The 25,352-nt window shown below is 41.7% G+C and overlaps 1 protein-coding gene across 2 annotated transcripts in view; it reads left to right on the plus strand.

Annotated features, from left to right (window-relative positions):
• Positions 1-25,352, plus strand: part of AIG1 (androgen induced 1) — a 216,415-nt gene that overhangs the window by 178,996 nt on the left and 12,067 nt on the right. For both annotated transcript variants that reach the window (XM_066605462.1, XM_066605461.1), the window contains exon 4: positions 9,907-10,022. In XM_066605462.1, coding sequence (XP_066461559.1) covers positions 9,907-10,022 — 116 coding nt within the window. The remainder of the gene's footprint in view (positions 1-9,906; positions 10,023-25,352) is intronic.

Consider the following 25,352-nt stretch of genomic DNA (forward strand, 5'->3'; position numbering starts at 1 on the left):
GTTGTTCTACAGAGGGAGATCTGCCAGAGTATCTACAAAAATATGGCTAGTTTTGGCTTTATGCCATACAAATAAAGCTAATTTATGTAATGGTAGTGTGTTAGCGTGTTTGGTGTACTCCGGGAGTTCTAAATAACACAAAATGTTGCTAGGGTTCTTCCCGTAAAAACCATGGTCGCATATTCCTCAGTTGGCCCACCAAATAGTAAAGCTGGAGGTCTGACAACGCCATCCCAGCTTGATTTTTGGGGCGACTCCGGTGATTAAAAAAAAAATAATAATAATTCACTATGTAGCTATGTAGTGTTCTGGTTGATATGAAACTCCTACCTTTTTCTGGTTCTTGGTGGACTGCTGACAGTCCATCCTTCTACTATTTCTATTTTCAGTCTCTTTAAATATCCAGATAGTGTACTACTCTTGTTGTTTGCTAGTGTAAATCTTGCAAATTTTTTTACCTCTTTAAGCTGTAAATTCTGCGAAATATCTGCTTCCAGTTTACATAAACGTCCATACCCCCAGCGATTTTGTAATTAACTTTAAAGCCATGGACACCATTCATAGAATTGTCAGACCTGAGTGGTTGCAGATGTAAGTATTACATTCCAGTACTGTATGTCAGAATACTGGCAAAGTGGGATGTAATTAGACAGCGAGTCCATACCCTCTTAGAGATCATTTATCTTAAAATATCATCTCATCAATGTTCCAAGATATGTTCTGCCAAATTTGCTTACTCAACATTCGTGTAATGCATTTTGCGTACGCTATTGATAAGCCTATCAGGATTCACATCGCCGTCCAACAGTTTTGATACTGTCACAGTTTACTGACTTTGCTGTGGTTTGCAGGACACTCATGGATCAATCAAAATAGCAATGATATCATAGTAAACAAAAAACAAATTAAAACCACCTGGGTCAGTCACTACTTGGGATGAACATTGAGTATACATAATCCAATGGACACTACATGCAATCAACATCCCCACTAGAGGAAGTGTGTCTTTGATAATTCTTCCAGAAACGAGTGATCTAACGTATTACTGTAAATGTTTTTCAAGTCAGTAATACATCATTTCAAGTGCCCAATCTATATACAGAAAATGAGACACAATTAGTGTTAGAAGGATCACTGATGGTTTTATTTCCCTGAATAACAAAAATAGGGGCTTTTGTAAGGCAAACAAAAACAACAATTTTTATCCTTAACCCTGCAGCGCTGCTTTTTTGTTAGTTAGGAAAAGAAACTTAAATTACTAGTGAGAACGCTGTTTCTTCTTTATCACAGGAAGCTGCATGTGATATAAGAAGCTTTCATCAAAGTTACAAGGATCAGGGTAATTCACGAAGATTAGGGTAATTCAAATCATGGAGCTGAAATGATCACTAACTTCTCAACAAACTTGTGCTCATGTGATAGCCAATGTAATAGGTAGCAAAAGTGCAAATAACTACCTAAAATAAGGTTTCTGTGCATGAATAGCCTCACTTCCTCCCAACTTGTCATGTGAAATCCATATGTAGTAGCAGAGACACCGAAGTGGGTTGGGTTGGGTTTTTGCTTGCTACTGTCTCATGCTGTCCAAAGAAATCCACGAAGAAGCTCTTGGAGGGGGACAAAAGCATAGAACACACAGAGATGTGCCTGGCGCTAATAGTAAGTGTTTTTTTATTACTTCAGTTCTGGATCCACATCTACATTTCTCACTACTGCTGTAGAATGTCCTCCATGATGTGCATCTTCTGAGGGTGCAGGGAGATGGAGAAGAGATCCTGCTATCCTCTATGTGCAGTATAGGGGAAACATCATAGATGCTGCATTGCACCCACCAGCTCAGGGAAGACTGAAAATTAGATCCTACAAAAGGAAAAAAGTCATATAATGGCCAGAAACAGTGCTATTCATGTACATATACAATAACTTATTCTGCATGCTTCTCAACTATCGCAGATCCTGCTGGACAAGTGGTGATGCAGGACCTCTAATGACATCACCATCATGACACATGACGAAGGGGAGGTGTGGAGCTTTATATGGAGGAAGAAAGTGGAGAAGTGATGGTGCTAGTGTTTTCTCTTCTCCTATAGGGTGAGAGCTGAGGGCCAGGGAAACACTCGATATTGCAGTTCACTCAACTTCTACCCCCTCCCTGTAATATCTGATATCACATATTAATAGTTTGAATATGCTGGGAGTTTTAGCTCTCTTCCCTTATACCCACAATCTGTAATGTCCTCTAATACCACGTAATAACGATATTCTAGGTCCTGTAGTTTTCCTTTTCCCTCACTAATTTCCTCTGAAATTTCATTACCACCTGGACATGCTGTGAACTCTAGTTTTTCTCCTCTTATATCGTGGCATAGCTGGGGGTAGGGTGGCAACTGGGGAACGTGCTCTGTGCGTAGCTACGATTAACCTATCCTACACCACCAAAAATATACCCTATTAAGCCCTGTCTCTCACTGGTAATTATCACAGTGGCTGTGCCCATTAATTCTCACTTTGCTTTAGACCACAAGAGGTCTTCTTAATAACCCCTGCTGTAGACCACCAGGGATGTGTCTTTCATTGCTCAACACCACCAGGCATATGGCCTTAACCGTTTTGCTACCTTTTTACAAAGGTGGCACCTCTTCTTCCTCCATCACATACTTAAGCTAGACTTTGCAGCTCTATAGATAGCATAACCCGGCTCCTTCCCACTGCTCTCCAGCAGGGGGCAGTAGTCAGTTATGCTCTGTATAGAGCTATGCTGTCTGGCTCTAATGTGTGAGGGGAAGGAGATTTCACTACTATACCTGAAGTATAAGTTACTGGGACCACACAGAGGGGCATTATAACTAAGTATGGCCATAGAGGTGGCGGTATTGGCATGTCGGGTTGCAGACGGAGCACTTTTAGTAAGTGGAGTTTAGAATTGCATATAATCTCTATTCATGCAAGGATGCGTTTTTTAAAGTTATAATAATGTTTCCTTGCATATATTGCGAGTTTTTAAAACCAGGCATGCCTGTGTATCATCCATTTGAATTACTGCAAATTGTGTACTTTTTGACTAAAAATACTGCTCAAAAACGCTAGGAGAAGTATTTTTAGTTATCTGATTTAATATGTATTTTTGTTATAGCCCTACTTATTGCAAACAGTCACAAAGACAGCAACTGGAGTTCTACACTATAGAGACCCATTCATACAAATCAACCTCCTGGAACCCTGTAGCTTATGGGACCTATAGTTAGAGATGCAGTTTTAGGTTATGAGTGGAGTTAGGGGTAAATAAGAAAAGTTTTATGTTTTTGTGTTGTTTCTATTCTCTACACTTTGGGAAATAACAAAAAAGAAAAAAGACACATGTTTTGCATATGCATAGAAATACAGTGTGGTTTATATGTATAACTGAAAGTTATAATCTCATTCCAAAGTGCATCAAAAACTAAAGCATGGACTGGGCAGTTTATTGTCTTAATAGTGCAGTCCACCATGAGGTACATCTCCACAAGGCTTTTATAGCATTTTATCAGTCATTTAGAAGATAGGAATTACTTCTTAGAGCTTAGAACTAATGCTTGCTGTAAGCACAATGACCCTCATGTCTTAAAAATCACCTTTTTCCTTATAGCAACTGATCTTTGTATTTTCCAGGACATTATGGAAAATAGAAGATAAACAATAGTTAGTGTACCTTTTCTTTAAAACGCAGGTAGGCCTCATTCAGATGCACTCCTCTTTAAAATATGTCATCAATGCTGGAGGTTTACTTTTTAGTGTCTCTTTAGGCTATTTTTCATAAGCTTCATCATGACACATGAGGAAAGGAGAGTTTAAAGGGTTGGCGTTTGTCTAAATAAGGGCTCAATCACATAGGCGTATTGTCATTCGTATTTCCCGCTGCATTGTATTCATACGCTCGTTTGAATGAACCCCTAAGTTTGGAGCTGTATTGACAGTAGTGAGCAGTCAAGTTCAATGTAGCTCAACAGAGCGGTAAGGGTCATGATCAACCAGTCAGCTGCTGAACTCTGAATTCTAAGAGGATGGAACAAGGGGGACCCGTAATGAATATCTATCAGCAGCCTTCTTGTTAAAATACATAGATACAATTCAGGACAGTTTTATGGGGTTTACTGGATGATGGATGCTCTTCTACTGTCCATATTCTGGAAGTAATAACCTCGATTTCCCAACGCCCTATTGACCCTGCGTTACTGTAGGGATCTATGGTGCTGTAAGCTCTACTTCTTAAAACTGTGGGTTATCTCAGTGTTGGAATACTGACACACATGTACAATAAGCTCATTTGGAAGAAGCCTTATCATAATTGGATATTGTGGCCTAACATAGAATAACCAATTACTATCCATTGACATCTGTTTATTATATTACATTGGTAACCTTCCAGATATACAACTTTTTACTTCCAAACAAGTGGAACCAAAAGTTACGTTTTTTTCACACTTGGACGCCAGTAGCAACTGTAAGTTAAGAACACAGTGGAAGAGTGAAACATAGTCTTCCATCTCTCACCTCATTCGGGGAATACATAATTGATAATGGCAATGCTGGGATTTCTTTCATGGGGCTAAAGCAAAAGGTTTACCAATTTGATTGTTATGTCATTCTGAGGTTTTATGTCCACATATATAATTATTGTACAGTTTCCATTGGTGGATTAGTTGGATGTGTGGATCATGTCTCTTTTGCATCTGTTATTATAATTAGGCACTTCTCCGCCCAAACAATAAAACTTACATGTATTTATGAGTTCTTCGTTTTCTTTTAGTCTACACAGTATCTTACTTGTTAGAGCAGTTGTTTGCGTTGCAGAGCGGTTTCCTTCTAGGGTATATTCCAGGTATGGCTATTTTGGAGGCCATAAAAGTTGTCTCTTGTCACATACCCACCTCACTTTTAATATACACCATAATTTCTCCATAAGTAATATTGTTCCTATTCATCTTTCTGTACATTTATTCTATTTAATTACAGTAGATAAAGTTTATGCTGGTTGAGGCAGAGTAAACATATGCACAGCAATACTTCCGGCTATACTGAAAATGGCTGTAATGCATGCAAAGTACATCGATGAGCAGTAGGGGTGTACCACATGTGTGATGGGATAGGAACGAATGGCACATACAGAAGTTGATGATGTCACAGATTTATGCTCATTGTCACTCAGCGAAGGAGAAGTCATTGGGTGGAACTAGACAGAGAGACCCACAGCACTTGCCAGTATTGGATTGCCCTCCAGAGCACTTGCCAACTAATCAGCATAACACATTAAATTTCATTTTATCAAGAGTGAGAAAGGTATGCAGGTCAATAAAGGTATGTCTCAATGTGTTTAAGCAACACAAAGCAAAATCAGGCAGCATTTCCTGCAAAAGAATCAAATGTGCAGATGCATGTGAGCATGGCTGCAACAAATTATCTGTCCCAAGACCTTTTAGTTAGAGTATCTAGCCTGGGTCCTGCTTCCCCTGAATATGTAAGAGGCTTAAGCCCATAAAGAGGTGAATCTCTTTAGAATTAGGTGCCCATCTCAAGTAAGTGTCATTTGGACACAGCAGATGGGTCCCCATGTTTTGATCAAAATATGCACTAAGAACCTTACTCGTTTATGTGATTAGTAGAGTTGAGCGAACGTACTCTGTCGAGCTTGATGCTCATTCGAGTATTAGCGTACTCGGTGCTCGTTACTCGAACGAGCATCAAACCGTGTTCGACCCCGCCCCAGCTTTTGACTCCTCCCCACTGTGACGTGCCTGTTTTGGCCCCTCCCCACCGCAGCGCGCGTCATTCGAAAATTTTTGGTCTGGCAGGAAGGGGAAGGGGAGGGGGGAGAGGGAGAGGGGGACAGACACCGACCAAGAATAAAAAGAAAATCTTGGGACCCTGCGTCCCACATACAAAAATGCTCGAGTCTCCCATTGTAGTCAATGGGGTTCGTTACTCGAGTAGAGCTCTCGAATTTTACGAGAAGCTCGACTCGAATAACGCGGACCCGAGCATTTGGGTGCTCGCTCATCTCTAGTGATTAGTAAATATAACAGTTATACAATTTTATTCAGATATTAAATGTGCATAAGTACTGAGGCATGTGTTTAAGTGCTTTACCAAGCGCTGTTTGTGGTTTAGGCAGCATAATTTTGATGACAGACTTACTTTAAGGGTAATCTACCAGAAGCTCTCTATTAATGTTCCTTTTTGTGTGTTTTAATAATAAAAATTATTTTAATATTTCACCTATATTATAGTACAACTTTAACAGAAACATTAGTTGACAATTACATTTTGTGCTTTACCCATTACTTACACAAAAAATCTATGAATAATACAGTCAATAATTATCATATGAATGTCAAGGTGAAGGTTCCATTAATTCCATGTTTTTCAATTACCAGGGGATATATTGTAAGAATAACAAATGGTCCGATGCCTGTATACATAAGCATCAGAGAATGCACAAATTATGTATTTTGTAAAACATCACCTAAAAAGGAATAATTCTATGTGTACAATAAATAAAGTAAAATCCCAAGCATATTCTTTATTTATTATTTTTCCCATTTTCTTTTGAGCAAAAGTATAGTTTAACATAAGCATACCCATTGTGGGTGTACACTCTCTTATATTGGCGCATACCTGGACCTGAGTTTGACCTGTCACAGGTTCTCTGAGGAGCTGACATTTCTTGTTGTCATTTTTTGGAAAAAAAAAAGCAAAGTAAAGAAACAGTTATTTTGGCTCCATAAAGAACAATTAAAGGACTCACCTTTACAGGCAATTTTGTAATTTTAGGTGCAGATCAATGACCTATTTCGCTTTCTTTAAAATGTATAATTTTGAGCATCTAGTGTATTGTTAATTGCACTGACATGTTACTTTAAATTGTGAAAAGTCGATCTGTAGTTTATCTGCTCAGTGAGGAACATATTGGCATGTATCCCCTAATTCTCATGGCAAAAGTCTTTTGGCAGGAAGCGAACATTTAAAATCTCTTCCCCTTATCCATATTCAGGCACAACTCTGCTCCCTATAGACATAACAAGAGACAGAGCCAGTGGGAGCAGAAGGTTTGCTCATATATATTATTTTTGGATATCTGACTATGTAATCCAACGTGTTTGCCATGCAGTGTTGTGAAACAGAAATACTGTATGCAGGAATTGTACACATTTTTATTCTAACATAAGTAATGTACGACTGCTCCGTATTTGAGTATTGCTTTTGCTGTGACTAGTTTGTATTTAATAGTCTTTTAGGTGATTAAAGCAGTTAGACAGTCTCAAAAACCAATATTACTATAGAAAAATAGTTGCTGCCACATGCTGCTAGGACTGGATGATTAATTAAATTGAAACAGTTAATTTGCTATTTTAAAGAAGCACAATTTTGATTCTGGGCACAACTGTGTAATCGTTATCTGCTCTTCCCATACTTCTCGTTAGAAATGTGAGAGGAGCCTTCAAGACCAAAAAACATGGAGGATGGTCCCCTTCTCTGACTCTGAGCCACATTGCTAGCACATAGGCTATGAATAGGAAAAAAACTTCTGGATTAGGTTAGGGACGGTACACCACCTGCTTACTATTTTATAATTAGTTTCCTGATATGTAGAGGATATGGAAGTCTTGTGATAACTCGGCAGTTCCTGCTAGGCTGTGAACTCTACGTCACTAGTGACGTAGCGTACTTTTCCAGGCTGGAAGAAAAATGCGAGGAATGGACGCATCATAACAAGAAGAAGAGGATCCGGCCCGCTTACAGTTTAGGTGACCTAGGGAACTGGAGAAGATCAGCAGGGAGAAGATGTGGTAAGGAGTCTGCCTGGGGAGGAATAGGTAGGTATTGATTTTTATTTTTTTTTAACGACAAAACCCCTTTAAGGTCGGCAAGGTCCAGGTAGTCTAGAGATCTTTGTTCCATTTTTTTAAGGAAAGTTATAACCAATCCCAGGGAGGCTCAGAGAGATAGTCATAAATGGTAGAAAGGGGTCATTGCATTGGGTCCTGTAAGGAGCACATTGTTTTGAAACATGTGACTGGTTGAGTAGTGTGCTGAGAGCTAGAGAGGAAGTGTCGCACTTGATATCAACAAAGACATGGCCATGCACCAAATATGCCTCCCAATAGACTGGGTAGGAAGTATAGATTACCAAGTGGGGAGAGATAGGGGGATAAAGGGTATCCTTTGTGGCCTATTTGTAAAGTTGGATTTTCAACTGGCAAAATATAAGAAAGACAGCAGCACTCCAAACTAAACACCTGACTTCAAAGTCCCAAGTCACAGGTAGAAAATGCTGAGAATTTGCAGCATCACCAAGTGTTTCAGTAAAACCAATGCATCAACTGATGCTCCTTTATTGATCCATTAAAATAGTACACGCAACGTTTCAACTCTATTACAGTCTTTATTAGAAGACTCTGTAATAGAGTTGAAACGTTGCATGTACTCTTTTAATGGATCAATAAAGGAGCATCGGTTGATGCATTGGTTTTAAATGGTAGGATGTTGACATAAAAAATAGTGAGAGGGTTGACAAGCTAGGGTGCATTATGGAGAGGAATCTCCGTGAAAGATTGTTCCACAGAATTCCATCTTTCCTGGGAGAATTGTGTTTATCAGTATTTCGCCCTCGTCAAGTGCACTGCCACATAATTACAGCAGGGGTCTGGGAGGGCGACTCCTCCAGCATCATTATGAATGGACAGGATTGTTCGGGCAATGTGTATGGGTGGTACCAGTATAACAATTATATCTTGACAACAAGCTTGCACGGGAAGGGGAAGAAGAATTGGAGTATGTGTATTGACAGGGCCTGGAAAAACTATAAAATATGGGCTAAAATATGCATCTTAAAGATATTGCATTGTCCGAACCACAAGAAGGATCCTGTGCACCAGGAAATAAAGGTATCTTTAATTTTTTTTCAGGGATAGGAACAAAGTTAAGATCATATACCTGGGATAGGTTAGGATCAAGGAACCTAACCATTTTATTGCTATATCTGCCCATTTGAAGGAGATATTGGAACAGAGGGTAGCGAAAAGGGGGCTAGGATATTCCAATGGAAGTGCTGGAGATTTTCGCATGTTAATTTTAAAATTAGTTAAAGTGCCACAGTGATCTGGTAAAAAAAATTTGGTAGAGAAATGTATGCCTTCCTTATAAAGACATAAAAGATTGTTCATGTACGCCGCTATTTTATGATGTTTTTGGGCCTTGTCTGGAGGTCTGCTAAATTTAATTTTGAGTTACAATTTATTCAACAATGAGCAAATGTTTTCTTATTATAAACAATTAAGAGCACAAATGTAGATGTTTTTGCTATATTTTGAAATATGTGAAAGAATGATTACTTGGTAAGCACTAGAGATGAGCGAGCGTACTCGGAAAAGCACTACTCGCTCGAGTAATTTGCTTTATCCGAGTATCGCTGTGCTCGGGTCTGAAGATTCGGGTGCCGGTACGGAGCGGGGAGCTGCAGGGGAGAGCGGGGAGGAACGGAGGTAAGATCTTTCTCTCCCTCTCTCCCGCCCGCTCTCCCCTGCTCCCCGCTGCGACTCACCTGTCAGCCGCAGCGGCACCCGAATCTTCAGGGACGAGCACAGCCATACTCGGATAAAGCAAATTACTCGAGCGAGTAGTGCTTTTCCGAGTACGCTCGCTCATCTCTAGTAAGCACTGCTCCCAACTAGATCTCATGTAAGCTAAATCATTGCATAATTGCATATTCACAGAACTGCAGTTAGAGCGGTGGGTCAGGGGCTCTGGACCATTGCCGCTCATATTTCAGTAATTATTATACATTTTCCACTGATTCACTTTGAAAACTTTCCACTAATTTGATTTTGGAACATAAAGGTGTTGAAAATTCTCCTTTTTCTTTCTTTATAGCACACCACTGTACTACCGTTCATATTAATTGAAATGAGGACCACCCATCATCAGTATCCAAGCAGAACTAGTGGCATTGCAACAGTCTGCGGTTTCTCCATTTGTTATATTTTATGGTAAGAGTGTTTATTTTACTTTTTTGTTTCATTTACACAGTAGCATATGCTCAACACGTTCACCACTGCAGACCCGTACTTTAGTTTCCAGAATGACTATACAATTATATAAGTAATCTTCACATAGCTGAAATGTTTTAACCACTCTGATAATAGTGCTAAGATTTTATACTGTTATCAGGTATTCTTCAAAAACTAATATATTCTGTACTGGTATAGATTTACATAGTTGAAAAACACACAGGTCCATCAAATGCAGCCTTTTTGATTATACATCAGTATTGCTAGATTAATTGCAGTCCTTAATGCTATTTGTTATTAGATAAGCGTACAGCCCTTTTTAAATGTTGACAGAGTATTTGCCATCACTGCCTCTTGGTATTCCATAGTTTGGCTAATTTAAAGGAGATGTCCCGCGCCGAAACGGGTTTTTTTTTTTTTAAACCCCCCCCCCGTTCGGCGCGAGACAACCCCGATGCAGGGGTTAAAAAAACCACCCGCACAGCGCTTACCTGAATCCCGGCGGTCCGGCGTCTTCATACTCACCTGCTGAAGATGGCCGCCGGGATCCTCTGTCTTCATGGACCGCAGGGCTTCTGTGCGGTCCATTGCCGATTCCAGCCTCCTGATTGGCTGGAATCGGCACGTGACGGGGCGGAGCTACACGGAGCTACACGGAGCCCCATAGAGAAGAGGAGAAGACCCGGACTGCGCAAGCGCGGCTAATTTGGCCATCGGAGGGCGAAAATTAGTCGGCACCATGGAGACGAGGACGCCAGCAACGGAGCAGGTAAGTATAAAACTTTTTATAACTTCTGTATGGCTCATAATTAATGCACAATGTACATTACAAAGTGCATTATTATGGCCATGCAGAAGTGTATAGACCCACTTGCTGCCTCGGGACAACCCCTTTAACTGTAAAGAACCCTTTCCGATAAACATGTTCAAATTGCCTTTCCTCCACTCATAAATAATATCCCCTGGCCTTTCTAAAGAATAAAATGTGATAGTTTACGCATACATTATAAATGCAAATGGGATCAACTCTAATAACCCATTTAGACACAACGAGAATCGCTCAAAAATCGCTCAAAGCCGTCTTTTGAGTGAATCTTGTTCTGTCTAAATATACTGAGATTGTGCAGTTTTTGTGCACAAGTCACTGATCGCTGAATTCTAGCTTGCTAGAGTTCAGCTATCAGCTGTTATCAGCATAGAAGGCTGTTATCAGCCGGTTATGCTGAAAAGATTCTCTGTGCTTGTGTCCTGCTGGAAATTCACAGCGGGGACACTAGCAGTCAGCACTGAGAAGAATACATCTGTTTGCTTATGCAAAACAGCTGTATTGTTCTATTAGCGGCTGCGGCTGTGTCCCGCTCTGCCTGCATAGCTCTATAGTAGCTAATTAGCTACTATAAAGTATGCAAAGATGATCGCTCAAAACTGTCACTCAAATTATCGTTCAAGTGAGTTTTGAGCGATTATCTTTAAGTGTAAATGGGGTCTAAGGCCGGTCTCACACAGATGGGTCAGATTCTGCATGCGGGAGCCCACAGAGGACGCCGGCTCAGACTGTGGCTGGCAATCCTATGTACCCTATTTTCCTGTACTGCGGATGACCGCGGACGCCCGCTGTCAGTCATGCGCAGTACAGATTTTTTTTGAAAATATTTGTTTTTCCAAATTGTCAATTGCAGATGGGCTGTGGATCGAAAGGCCTCCATTGACTTCAATGGAGGCCGTCTGTGCGGAGTCCGCAACATTATAGAGCATTCTGCTATTTTTCCTCCGCTTGCAGAAACCGTAATTCGTTTCAGCGATTTTAAATCCATGCTATTTGCTGCGGATCGTCTGTGCGGACGCCCGGTATGGATTCCGCTATTCAAATCTGCCTGTGGGAGACCAGCCTAAGGTGTCTTTTTTCCATGCTAAACAAAACTGATATTCATGCTTCTCATTATAAGAAAGATTTTCCATTCCATTTAATAGTCTAGTCATCCACATTAGGAAAAGGGAAACAAATCGCAAATGTAGTCCGATCTACAGGCATCATGTTATGTAGGATGAGCTGAGTAGACTGTTATATAATTTGATCAGAAAAGGTTCTGTAGAACTTGTAACTTATTGATTGAAATCCCTGATCACTCTGTGCTTAGGATTCCATTGGGCAGTCCTAATCGGTGATTATCAGCCTTCTCTGTATGCATGCTCATAGTCAATGAATAAGACCACCCACAGGACTCCTAAAGCTAAAAAAGCTGAGTTTTCAATCAGTAGATTAGAAATTGTACTGAATCTTTTAACATGAAATTATATGTCAATCCACCTAGCTCATACTACTCTATGACATGATTGCAATTGATTGGATAACAACAGGTTCCATTTAAACACTACACAGCTCTCCTGTATCCTTTTTAGAACGTGCAGTCCAAAATGGAATCCCATACCACAATGTGGTCTTACAAGAAATTCGTGGAAGGTAATAAATATATTCAATAAAAAAGACATCTGTCAAGTTCTCTTTAACCACTTTAGTGGCACGCCCGAAAAATCTCCGGGGCTTGCTGCACTGACCTTGCAGTTAAGCCCCGGAAGATTTCCGTGGACAGCTCTAGTGCTAAAATGCTGGCCAGGACACACATTAATTGTGCCACTGTACACTTTGCCAGTTCGAATTACCTCAGGAAAATCTCCGGGGCTTGCTGAGCTGACATGGTAATAATAAAGCTGCCACTGAAGGGATTAAAGATTGTCTGTCATGGTGTCTGCGGTTGCAAAACTGCTGGAACAGGGGAGCAAAGTTGAAGCATACCTGTGTGAAGCTTCACCATGACTGGTAGAATCAACTTTTCTTCCTCAACATACACCACCACTGCACTTAAGCTATTAATTTGTCCAGTAGTTTAAGTGTGGACACATCTGAATAATTTGGGGGGAAAGGTGCAACTATTAGGCCTCATGTCCACAGGCAAAATCTGATTTTAAATCCGCAGCGGATTTTAACTCTTCTCCCGCATGCGGATCCGCATGCCATAGGGATGCATTGACCACCCGCAGGTAGATAAATACCCGCGGATGGTCATTAAAAGTGAGTTAAAAAATAATGGAGCATGAAAAAAAACGTGACATGCTCCATTTAAGAAATAAGAATAACTTACCCGCAGCGGACTGCGCAGGTCTTCTCTTCTTCACGGCCGGATCTTCTTTCTTCGGCCCGGCGGATGTGCCCGGCGCATGCACGCGGCACGCTGCCGGTGTGCCGAGTACATCCGCCGGCCGAAGAACGAAGATCCGGCCGTGAAGAAGAGAAGACCTGCGCAGTCCGCTGCGGGTAAGTTATTCTTATTTTCAGCGCTCATGTCCGTGGGGCAGGAGGGACCCGCTACAGATTCTCCATGGAGAATCCGTAGCGGGACTGATTTTCCCCGTGGACATGAAGCCTTAAAGTAAAAAATACTTTTAGATGTAAAAAGCAGTTATCAGATTTTTGTCTCTTTCTGGTTCTGCAGGTCCCTTAGGTGTCAATTGGGGGATCTGAGGTTGTGGAATGTATTGGGATGTGGGAGAGGAAGACAGGAGGTGGTTGAATGATAAGTTGACTGGTTAACAAAACCACTGTAGTTGTAGAGCTGAGCTACAGACATAATAGGCAATTGTGTAATAGAAGCCACTAGGACTGATGTCAGGGGGCATAGAGGTAATCCTGATATATTAAAGCTCTATCCAGGTTTTCTTATATATTTTTCCCAATATGCAGTCAATTCACAAATGCTTACACATGAATATCCAGACTGAAACACAATAAGTGTTCAAGCTTTAAAACTAGAATTACTCTTTTAAGTAGAACTCCAGTGTTCTGTCATAAATTTGACAATTCTGTTTTAGGATCTTCATGTATCATGTTACATAAAACTCAGACATTAAACATTCAAACCCACAATAACATAAAATACCAAAAGTCTGAGCAATGTGGTTAAAATAAACTCACTTTCTGACTTTAAGTATTGTGCTTCCTTTTTGTAAATCAAAAAATGTTACAAATAGAAATGTGAAATAAATCTATTTCATTTAACGACATTAAATATTATCATCATCATAAATGTATTAAGTAAGGGTGAATGCACACGGGCAGAATTGAATTGCAGGCATCCGCCTCTGGATTCCGCAGCAAATACCGCCAATAGCATGCAATGCAAAAGTGATTCTTCATGCACACAAGCGGAAACCAACTGCGGTTTCCGCTCACGGATGAAAAATCACAGCATGCTCTATTTCTGTGCGAGCTCTGCACGGACGGCTTCCATTGAAGTTAATGGAAGCCATCTGACCAGTAGCCTATCCAGAATGTTAATTCCGGATTGGCTGCGGGTACCCACGTCATCGCCTAGCGATGGTGTGGGAAATTCTTTACTGTGCATGTGAAAGGCGCGACTGCTGGACCATCTGCAGTAAAGAAAAAGAAAGAAGAAGACAGGTACGCAGTGTCACCGACCGCGGTCACGACCGAATTCCACTGTCGAAATCTGGACCTGCCGTGTGTATGCGGCCTAAAACACACTGTATTATAACCATTAAATTTGAATGTTATTTTCTTCATCGTTCTCATTTCTTCTTTGCTCATTATACAATTTTCAATATTTGAGATGGCAATTTATTCCTAAGTTATTGCAATATATCTCCTCTGATCAGTCATAACATTAAAATCACTTGCCTAATATGGTATACATCCCCTCATGCCCTCCACAAGACTCTAAAAGTATCATGCGGTATATGACAGTACCTCAAGAGCAGATCCTTTAAAGGGGTTGTCCTTCAAATAGAAGTTATCCTGTATCCACAGGATAGCGGATAACCATCTGATCGGTGAGGATCCAACCATTGGGACTCTTACTGACCATAAGAACAGGGGTCTCAAATGTTCCTGAATGAATGGAGTATTCGTTACACGTGCATTGCAGCTCCATTCATGTCAAAGGAACTGCAGTATATAGCCAATTTCAAGGGCTAAGCTTTCTGCAGCAGTCCCATTAAAATGAATGGAGCAGTGGTGCTCATGCGTGACCAATGCTACATTCATTCGTAAACCTTTGGGACCTTACTTCTCTTGATGGGGATCCCAGAAGTCATATCCCAACTAATCTGATATTTATACCCTATCCTGCAAGTAGCAGATATCTTTTATTCATAGGACAAACCCTTTAAGTCTTGTAAGTTGGAGATGGGGCCTCTGGACCGGGCTTGTTTTCCATTATGGCCCATAGATGATCAGACTGAGATCTGAGGAGTTTGATAGTCAAGTCAATACCTTGAACTCTTTAGGAAGTTTCATTCCTAAACAACTTTCACACCAGGTTGCATTATTCAGCTGAAAGAGGTCACTGCCATCAGAGAATACTGTTGCCATGAAGGGGTCTACTTGGTCTGCAACAATGTTTAAGTAGGTGGCATGTATCGAAGTAACATATACATGAATGCCAGTAGCAAACAGAACATAATCAAGACCATCACACAGTCTCAGCCAACAGTGTATTCTGGTACTATTTCTTACCTGAGTAATGTACACACACCCGGCTGTTCACGTGTTCTAAAAGAAAATGGGATTTATTAGACCAGGCCACCTTCCTCCATTGCTCCATGGTCCATTTCTGACACTGACATGTCCTTTGTACTGATTTTGGCAGTGGACTAGGATTAGCATGAGTACTTATAGAACAATGTAAAACGCTGGCCCGGTCTGATGCATTACGTTTTCTTTTATATCATATGGACTGGGGGCATACGCGTGCTTACCTGGGCAATCACAGCACCAGGATGCACTATGGAAAGAAAGGCTGGTAGATACTCTGAACAATGTTCTGATGAAAAACCTTGGGACCAGGTATTCATACGGATGTTACTTATCTACTATCTACTGTACCAAAACATTGATGTAGACCAAGTACACCCAATGGCAATTCCTAATTACAGTGGTCTCTTTCAGCAGGATATTGTACTGCAGATTTTATAGGAATAGTTTGAGGAATAGGACAAAGATTTCAAAGTGTTGACTTTGAGACCCCACCTTGCAGGACTTAACGGGTCTGCTGCTAATATCATGATATCCGGACACTTTCAGAGGTCTTGTTGATTCCAATACTTGCCAGGTCAGAGTTGTTTTGATGGCACAAGGGGGACCTATAGAATATTAGGTTTTAATGGTATGGCCTGGTGTGTGTATATAAACACCCCATGTTTCAAACAACAAATTACTAGTCAGAAACATCTCTTGGAGATTCTCCACCAAGAATGGAGACACAGCCTAACCGAAAAACGTTTATCCACCGCATGCCGAGAGTATGCAAGGCTATCATACAAACGCAGGATGGGATACAAGGCTATCATATTAGGAAAGGGTGAATACTTTGAGGAGTCCAAAATTTTAAGCGATTTCTAGAGTCCAAGAGTCAATTGGAAGATTGAGCTGTTTTTGTTTTGTTCTTGTACCAATACATATACACATACCAAAGTATCAAGATTTTGGACAATAGATAACTAGATAGATACTCCCAAACCAGGCGGCACATTCAAGTATAGTAAAATAATTAGCGTATTTGCTAAATGCAACCTTTCAATGCTCACACTGTGAGCCTATTCAAGCTAGATAGATAGATAATAACACACGGTATATACTGTACTATCTTGATGTAAAAACATAAATAACCATTCACCATTGGGGTGTGGAAAAATAATGTTACATAGAATAAGTAATCTATTCCACACTCTTTATAAATAGTCTGCCAATGCAAAAAGAAAGTCTTAAGACATATTACTGTATACCTAAATCCCAGGACTGGAAACATTCAGTGCCATTAAAATCCACAGCCATGTGTCTTTATTAAGAAAATATTCCATCTGCTACCACTAATATCATTTAAAAAAATCTTCCAACTTTTACAACGTGACCATTATGTACAAAAGCCACAAAATGTAATCCCACAGCACTAAAGAGCATACATGAAAACATAAGAATAACAGAGGCTATATAATTCTCAAAACCAAGCCACAATCTCTTTTGCCTGAGATTTTGATGTGCTGAGTGAAATACCCTAATTCTGGCTGACAGATGCATTATGTAATGCAAGTACTAACATGGATGGATTTATGGAATAAGCTGCATTAATCATTCTTGTCGGATTATTTTTCAGATTTTTGTATGTTTTCAAATGTGTTACTTTAATACATTGGTCTAAAGTAAAACATGAATAAAGATTCCAATGGTAAAAACATTCTTAACTGCCTGCCGAGTTTAAAGGGCTAGAGACGAACCCTCTCTGCTTAAAGCACAGTAATTTACTTACACAGTGACATCAGCCCGTCTGTACTCTATGTTCCTTCTAAGCCTTTGTACTGTAGCCAGGGACATAGCTATAATAGGTTCAGAAGATGCGGTTGCATCCGGGCCCTGGCGCTTAGGGGACCCACAAGGTCTCTATTCACCATGTAAGGAGGCCGCTATTATTGAAGCATTATATTTGGGCGCCCTGTGACAGATTTTGCATTGTGGCCCAGCATCTTCAAGATACACCACTGATTTTAGCTAGTCAGCAGAGTAGTTATGGATTTGGGAACTGCTCCCTCTAAAATTGGGATATGCACTTAACCCCTTAGTGACAAAGCCTGTTTGTGCCATAGTGGCGGAGCCCAATTTTGGAAATCTGACCTGTGTCATTTAACATTGCATAACTCCGTAAAGGTTTTGCATATCCAAGTGATTCTGACATTGTTTTTTCACCACATTTGTACTTCATTTAGATGGTAAAAATAGGCCAATAGAATTTGTGTATATTTATTAAAAGTTCCAAAATTGGGAAAATTTTGGAAAAATTTTACTTTTTCACATTTTCAACTGTAATATCTTAAATATGTGCAAAGTTTTTTTTTCTCTGGTACAGCATACTTATGAATGAAGACTTTCACCCCTAAATGGATACACCTGTTTATCCCGTGTTCAGAAATATACCCATTGTGGCCCTAATCTTATGCCTGGCTGCACAATGGGGCGGGGCCCAAACCAAAAAGCAGCATTGAAGTTTAACTGTTTTTAACTTTTACATCATTATCCATTGGATAACAGCGATCACGTGACTGGGGACCGCTCACTGCAGCCCTCGGTCAGTGCTCCAGGCTCTCGGCTACCCTTAGTAGCCAGGAGCAAGGAGATTTTTAATTTATGCCCCCCCCCCCCAGCTTCTGCGCTTGCCCTCGATATTTAGCTAATGGGCGCATGCGCCGAAGTTCGGGAGAGATCCGCGGATAAAGATCCCGTAGGGGGACATCGCCAGAGGCCTTAGGTAAGTAATTTTACCTCCCCTCATGGATCGGATTCGTGATGGGAGGCAAAATTTAAACTTTTTTTTTACTTTTACGTGATCGCCATTATCCATTGGATAGCGTCGAATAAGTGACCAGGGACCGCGTACCTCAGCATCCCGTGAAATCTCCGGGTTCTTGGCTACGTTTGATAGCCAGGAGTAGGGCGACTTTAAATTACCCTGGGCAATCAGCGGCTTTTGAGCATGTGTCTGCCATTTTAGCGACGGGTGTGTGCGCAGAATCTAGGGTAAGGTCCACAGACAAATCCGGGGGCCTTAGGCATGTAATTTCATCCTCCCTCAAGGACATGATCCATGAGGGGATATGAAACTTAAGTTTTTTAAACTTTTTATTTTTTACACTTTTTTTTACTTTGCATAATCACTGTTATCATTGCATAACAGTGATCATGTGATGGAGAACCGCATAGAGCGGTCCCTGGTGACATCTCTCTGCTCCAGGCTGCACATGCTGGCTGGGAACAGAGGAATTTTAAATCTCCCAGGGCGCGACCCCGTCTATGCCCAGAAGGCAACGTAAGATCCTGGAAGGACCATATCGCTGCAGGACATCGCGGAGAACAGGGGTGAGTATTTTCACCTTCCCTCATGGATCAGATCCAAGAAGGGAGGTGAAAGTCTAACTTTATCTTAATTTTTTGAACTTTTCCGTGATCACCCTTATCCATTGAATAGCGTCGATCACTGACCCGGGGACCGGTCACCGTGGCCCTCGTTGACATCTCCTGTTTACCGGCTACCTTCAGTAGCCTGTAGGCAGGAGATTTCAAATGTCCTGCGATGATCCAGTCTTCTGCGCATGCGTCACTATTTTTTTTTCGGACCAGATCGCAGAAAACAGGGGTGAATAGTTTTAGCGCCCCTCATGGATGCAATCCATGAGGGGAGCTGAAACTCTAACTTTTTTCACTTTTTACTTACTTTAATGTGATCAGCGCTATAAACGGGAGGGGAGTGGTTTCCCACGGCCCCCCATGACAGCTCCAGGTTGTCGGCTACCCCCGGGAACCAACAGCATGGAGCTGTCACGTCCACAGCCCACGTGTCTTTAATCCTCAGGGAAAGAATGTTTTTACGTCCATGAGGATTAAAGTCCACTTAGCTAGGACGTAAAAAAAACTGTGGGGCTGTCACTAAGGGGTTAATATGCGCCATGATAGAATATGTTGTGATTTTTTTCAAGCACGTATTTCACACGGCTCGTGTGAGCAGTATCATGGGAGTCTATGGGAGACTGGTACTGTGTATTACATGTACAAAAACTGCACACGTAATATTCAGTCACCGTATGCTTGTGTGAGAGAGGCCTCAGTTGGATGATGCAAAGCATCTTCAAATAAATATTGCAGTGTAGCACCAAATAATTATGTAGTTAATAGGTTTATAGTAACATCCTTAGGGTTTAGGGCTTAATCTCCCTATTCTTGGTGGTATAATTGATATAAAAAGTCTACACACCATGTTACAATGCCATGTTTTTTCATGCTAAAATATATCTGATTTATTTGCACCTTCAATGTGACCTGTTATCTGTACAATTCCATTGAAAAACAGACTGTAGTAATAGTGACCCCCCACAGCAGCTCCAGTAGTAATAGTGTCCCCCACAGTAGCCCCAGCTGTAATAGTTACCCCCACAGTAGCCCCAGTAGTAATAGTGATCCTCACAGGGGACCCAGTAATCACAATGTCCCCCACAGAAGCCCCAGCGCTAATAGTGACACCAACCATCGCCCCTGCAGTAATAGTGACCCCCACAGCGGCCCCAGTGGTAATGCTAATACTACTGGGGACGATATAAGGGACACTATTGCTAACAGTATCCCCTATATCAGCCCCAGTAGTAATAGTGCCCCCCTGAGACCCATATACTTACCACATCCTCCTCCACTTCATAGAAGCGCTGATGCTCCTCTGCTCAGCGCAGCTGCAGATGTCAGTGTGTGCATTTGGACGCTTCCTCCCCTCTGCTCTTGCGGAACTAAGAAGGAGATGTCAGGGGAGGAGGATCCAGGGTGCACGATGACTTCACAGTGTGCGCCTGGGATCAGTACCGCTAGCAGCGCTGCTGAGTGAATACCGACCGTGGAGCTGCGGCACCCCGGACGGTATTCATTACCGCCAGCGCACATGCCAGCAGAGAGGGCTCTGCATGCTGTCTCTGGTATGCGTGCTATAGGTTCGCCACCTACTGATCTAGGACATATAAAACATGTATAATCATTGGTGGTCTAGGTAGGTAAGGGATTTATGTCAGCATCCCTGTTATTCTAAGGCAGTGAAGAAATTAACAACACTATCCCTGGAGGTTTAGGCCAGTGAAGGGGTTAATGATAAAATCCCTGATGGCTTGGGGCAGAGAAGAGGTTAATGCCAGTAACTCGAAAAGGGTTAATGTCTAAGTCTCTGGTGTTCTAGGATAGTGAAAGGGTCAAATCAAGGGCTCCTGGTGGTCTATGGAAGAAAGGCTTAATGTCCAGACTCTAGTGTTGTTGTGGCTCTTCTCTCTATGTGATCATTGAGATTACCACATAAAATATCAGTCTTAACACTGTTGTTTAGCATTACAGTGTACATGCACTAAACACAAAACCTAGCAGTTTGGCTACTAATTAACACAGGTCTTCTCCCTAACTATCATAGTCCCTTAATTGCATACCCATCTGTGATGTCAATCTAGGAGCCGTCTACCCCTATCAGACCTATAGTCTTCAGACCGGCAACAAGAGCTTATTCTCCAAATGGACCTCTCAGGTACCAACACTTGGTCTGCAATGGACCTCTCAGGGACTTTTCTGTTCTGCAGCCACAGCCACCCAGGCGTCGGGTAAATAGCAACAGAAACCCCTTTTCTGCCAAAGCTTTCCTCGTAAAACCTGTCAACAAGCTCCCTGATGGTCATTTTTGATACTGAATTCCTACAATATTTTAATCTTTAAAGTACTTTTGGAAAGTTTGTTGTGTAGTGATCCTTTCAGAAACGCATAGCTGCCATGCAAGGGAGGACTGGGCAGGGGGACAAGAGGGCATGTGCCCCCTGGGCCGCTGCTCGAGTAGTGATATAGGACCCCCAGTCAGTTCTGTTTTTCAGCACAGCTGATTGGCTGGAAGAACAAGCCAATCACGTGCAAGTATTGGCTAAAGTGCGCACACTGAGTGGCTGAGTCTTCCAGACAATTGCATGGGCTAAACATCAGGGCTGACTACACAATGAATGATTTACCAGCTGCCTTTCATAATTACAGTTGGCTGTGGAGCTACAAGTCCTCTTCCGCCATTTCAGAGCAACATTAGTGCTGTGTTCCTGAGGCTGTGCTCTCATTGTGACAGGGTTGTGAGAAGACTCCTTACTATCAGTATGTAGCTCTTGAGCGCTGTGCTGCCGGTCAGGATGTTTCCCTCCTCCCTCTGCCTGTTGAACTTCACAACACTGATTACAGGATCCTCTCATCTGGTTCACTTCATCTCCCTCTGCTAGGGGTTCTTCTACACGGGAAGACCTGTCGGACAAAGAAGCCCAGCGTGTCATCCCAGCGATTATCGCTCTTGTGCTTTTACACAAGAATGCTCCACTCCTCTGTTAAGAGAACACACCAGTGCTGGCTGTGTGTTCCCAGCTAAAATACTGAGGAAGGGGCACAACGGCCCCGAAACGCGTCTATTGTATGCTGGATTAATTCTTAATAAAAACAGAGGAGTCAAGCTTAGAAATATGTCTCGTGCCTCTTTAAGAAAAAGGATTGCGCCTACAACCACGGTTTTTCTACATTTATTCCATTTACACAGGAACAATCATTGCTAGTGAATGGAGGTGGATCGGGCCACGAATCATCCAGCCGGCATCCAATTAACAGTAAGCAGGCAGTTGTTCATAAATGAACAACTACCAGTTTACACAGCTGATCCATCATTCAGTTTTCTGTATGCAGAAACGGAATGACAAACGAGATACAAACATATTCTCATTCGTCGTTTAGTCGAGGCATGCATTTACAATGAACGATAATTATTCAGATTCCCGCTGGATGCAGGAATTTGAACGATTTATCAGCCCGAGTAAAAGGTTCCTAACTCCCCTACGGTTTATTCTCACTGACCGAGTTAACAATTTCATAGTTGCCTATAGTGGTCTTTCAAGTGATTCACTGTGGAAACTGCAAGTCCTGCGCTGCAGAAAGATTAGGGAGTGTTCACATGGCGTTTTTTCACTACGCAGTGGGATTCTGTCTAGACGTTGAGTTACATTTGCTGATGGAAACCCCAAACAGAAACAAACGGAATTATTCTCTGTCATTAGATGGCAACCTTCCTGCAAATCAGTGTCTGGTCCCTTATACAGGTCTTTATAACAATGACTGGGAATTGAAAACCAAGCCTGAATCCATACACAGACAGCTGTTTCACCTTCTAGGTGCTCTCCTTAAGGAGAGATGATACTTTTGCTGACCTACATCATAGGCCTCTCACTAGCCAAGCCAGAATCCTACTGCACACTGATGAGGGGAGAAAACCCCGAAACAGCTGTATGTGTATGGATTCTGGCTTGGTTTTCAATTCCCAATCATTAGTCTTGGCAATGGCCCAGTATAGGGTTCGGCATTCCCTGCTAGGCAGTGAATGCTACATCACTAGTGACCGGGTACACGTACCTGCAGGAAGCAGAATGCCTGCGAATGTACATTACGTCACAGGAAGAATAGAGTCTGTCTGTCTGGAGGTGACACGACCCGGGGGACTGCAAGAGCCTGGAGAAGATCGACGAGGAGAAGATCTGGTAAATAGGCTGCCTGGGGACAAATAGGTAAGTATTGATTATTTTTTTTCTCATGACAGAACCCCTTTAAGGTCAAAATTTTATTTTTTATTCTTTGTATCAGATATACAACATTGTGAGAATGGGACATATCTGGGAAAACGATTGTCCAAATTATTAATACAGAACATTATAAATCTGAAGAAGCACAGTTAGACACAACCAGTGAGCTCAGAAGGGGAATTTGGAACAAAAATCATTACAAAATCCATTTATTTGATCATTTTTTGGACCTGACTGTCTTGTTTTGTTATCAGATCTGATACATTCCTCCACACATGTGGTATCCAAAAGAAGATTTGTAGCAAATGCGCCACATACAGGGGTGAATTGGGAATCTAAAGTGGCACTGCAAAAAATTACGAAGTAGCCCCATATTGTAGCTAGGCTCAAACCAACAGCAAGTGGGACCAACACAACTAGGCAAGAGCCAGCAAACTGTCAGCTACAGCTATGTTGATTGTGGGAGGGGAGAAGCCTACGTGGCATGCATAGCTCGCTGCAGCAGATTTTCACTGCAGCACAAAACCTGTTAGGACTGGAGGTATACATTAAAGGGGTTGTCCCGCGCCGAAACGGGTTTTTTTTTTTTTCAAACACCCCCCCCCCCCCCCCCCGTTCGGCGCGAGACAACCCCGATGCAGGGACGTAAAAAAAAAACCACTCAGCGCTTACCTTAATCCCCGCGCTCCAGTGACTTCTATACTTACCGGTGAAGATGGCCGCCGGGATCCTCTTCCTCCGTGGACCGCAGCTCTTCTGTGCGGTCCATTGCCGATTCCAGCCTCCTGATTGGCTGGAATCGGCACGTGACGGGGCGGAGCTACACGGAGCCGGCATTCTGCACGAGCGGCCCCATTGAAGACAGGAGAAGACCCGGACTGCGCAAGCGCGGCTAATTTGGCCATCGGAGGCCGAAAATTAGTCGGCACCATGGAGACGAGGACGCCAGCAACGGAGCAGGTAAGTATAAAACTTTTGATAACTTCTGTATGGCTCATAATTAATGCACAATGTACATTACAAAGTGCATTAATATGGCCATACAGAAGTGTATAGACCCACTTGCTGCCGCGGGACAACCCCTTTAAGGTGCCACCTATTTTTTTCGCGATTTTAGACTGACAGTATATAATCCTTTGCTATGTTGAGTGTTATAAAAGAAATCAAATGATCGCACTCTAACATCCCTAATGGGACTAAATAACTGAATAAATATTAATAAGGTTTATTAAAAATGCACAGTTAAAATAAGTAAAACTATTGTTAGTTTCATTTTGTAAAAGTGAAAAACATATACATACACAATGTCACTGCAATTGTCATGCCGTATAATTACCTCCATTATATAAAGCCTACTATACTAAGAGCAACATTACCAGTAATATCAGTGTATAAGACCCAAATAATACAACCACACCATGATAACATATTACCATCACATAGTGATGGAATAATACCACCATATTCTTACTGAATAAAGAACATTACAGAGATCAACATTATTTAGAAAAAACACTACATGAGGCTTAAATGATACCGCATACCATGATCACCTATTACCATGACATAGTGACTGAATAATACCACAATACTATTAGAGAATAAACACCGATACAAAGATTGATATTACCTATAATAACAATATATGCCAGAAAAATAATACTCACAGACTCTAACCAAATAATACCCCATAGTGTTACTGAAAAAAAGTATACAAAGTATACAATTTTACCCCAATACAGTGGTAGATACCAGTACACAGGCACTCTACAGATCATATTTTGATTACAGTACAGTTACCTCCAGCAATCACTGATGAAGTCCCCTCTGGCTCGGGTCGTTCACTTTCAGTTCCTTCTCCATCCAGCCCATCATGACTTCTCCCAGTCTCAACTTGTCTCTACAGAATTTGACACACAGACATCTTTGACTCCTCAATTTTCCAGCCACCTGCTTCATTTTACACACCTCTACACAAGCTCCCCATCCATGGTGCCGCAGGCAGTAAAAGTAATTGTATCTCCTTTGATCACTATAGATCTCACACCGTAAGTGCTACTACACAGTAATGGTGCCCCTTTTTATGCCTCCACTCACTATTAATGCTCTTCTAAGTACAGATCTAGCAGCGCCAAAGCG

This window comes from Eleutherodactylus coqui, chromosome 1, assembly GCF_035609145.1.
Source record: "Eleutherodactylus coqui strain aEleCoq1 chromosome 1, aEleCoq1.hap1, whole genome shotgun sequence".
NCBI lineage: Eukaryota > Metazoa > Chordata > Amphibia > Anura > Eleutherodactylidae > Eleutherodactylus > Eleutherodactylus coqui.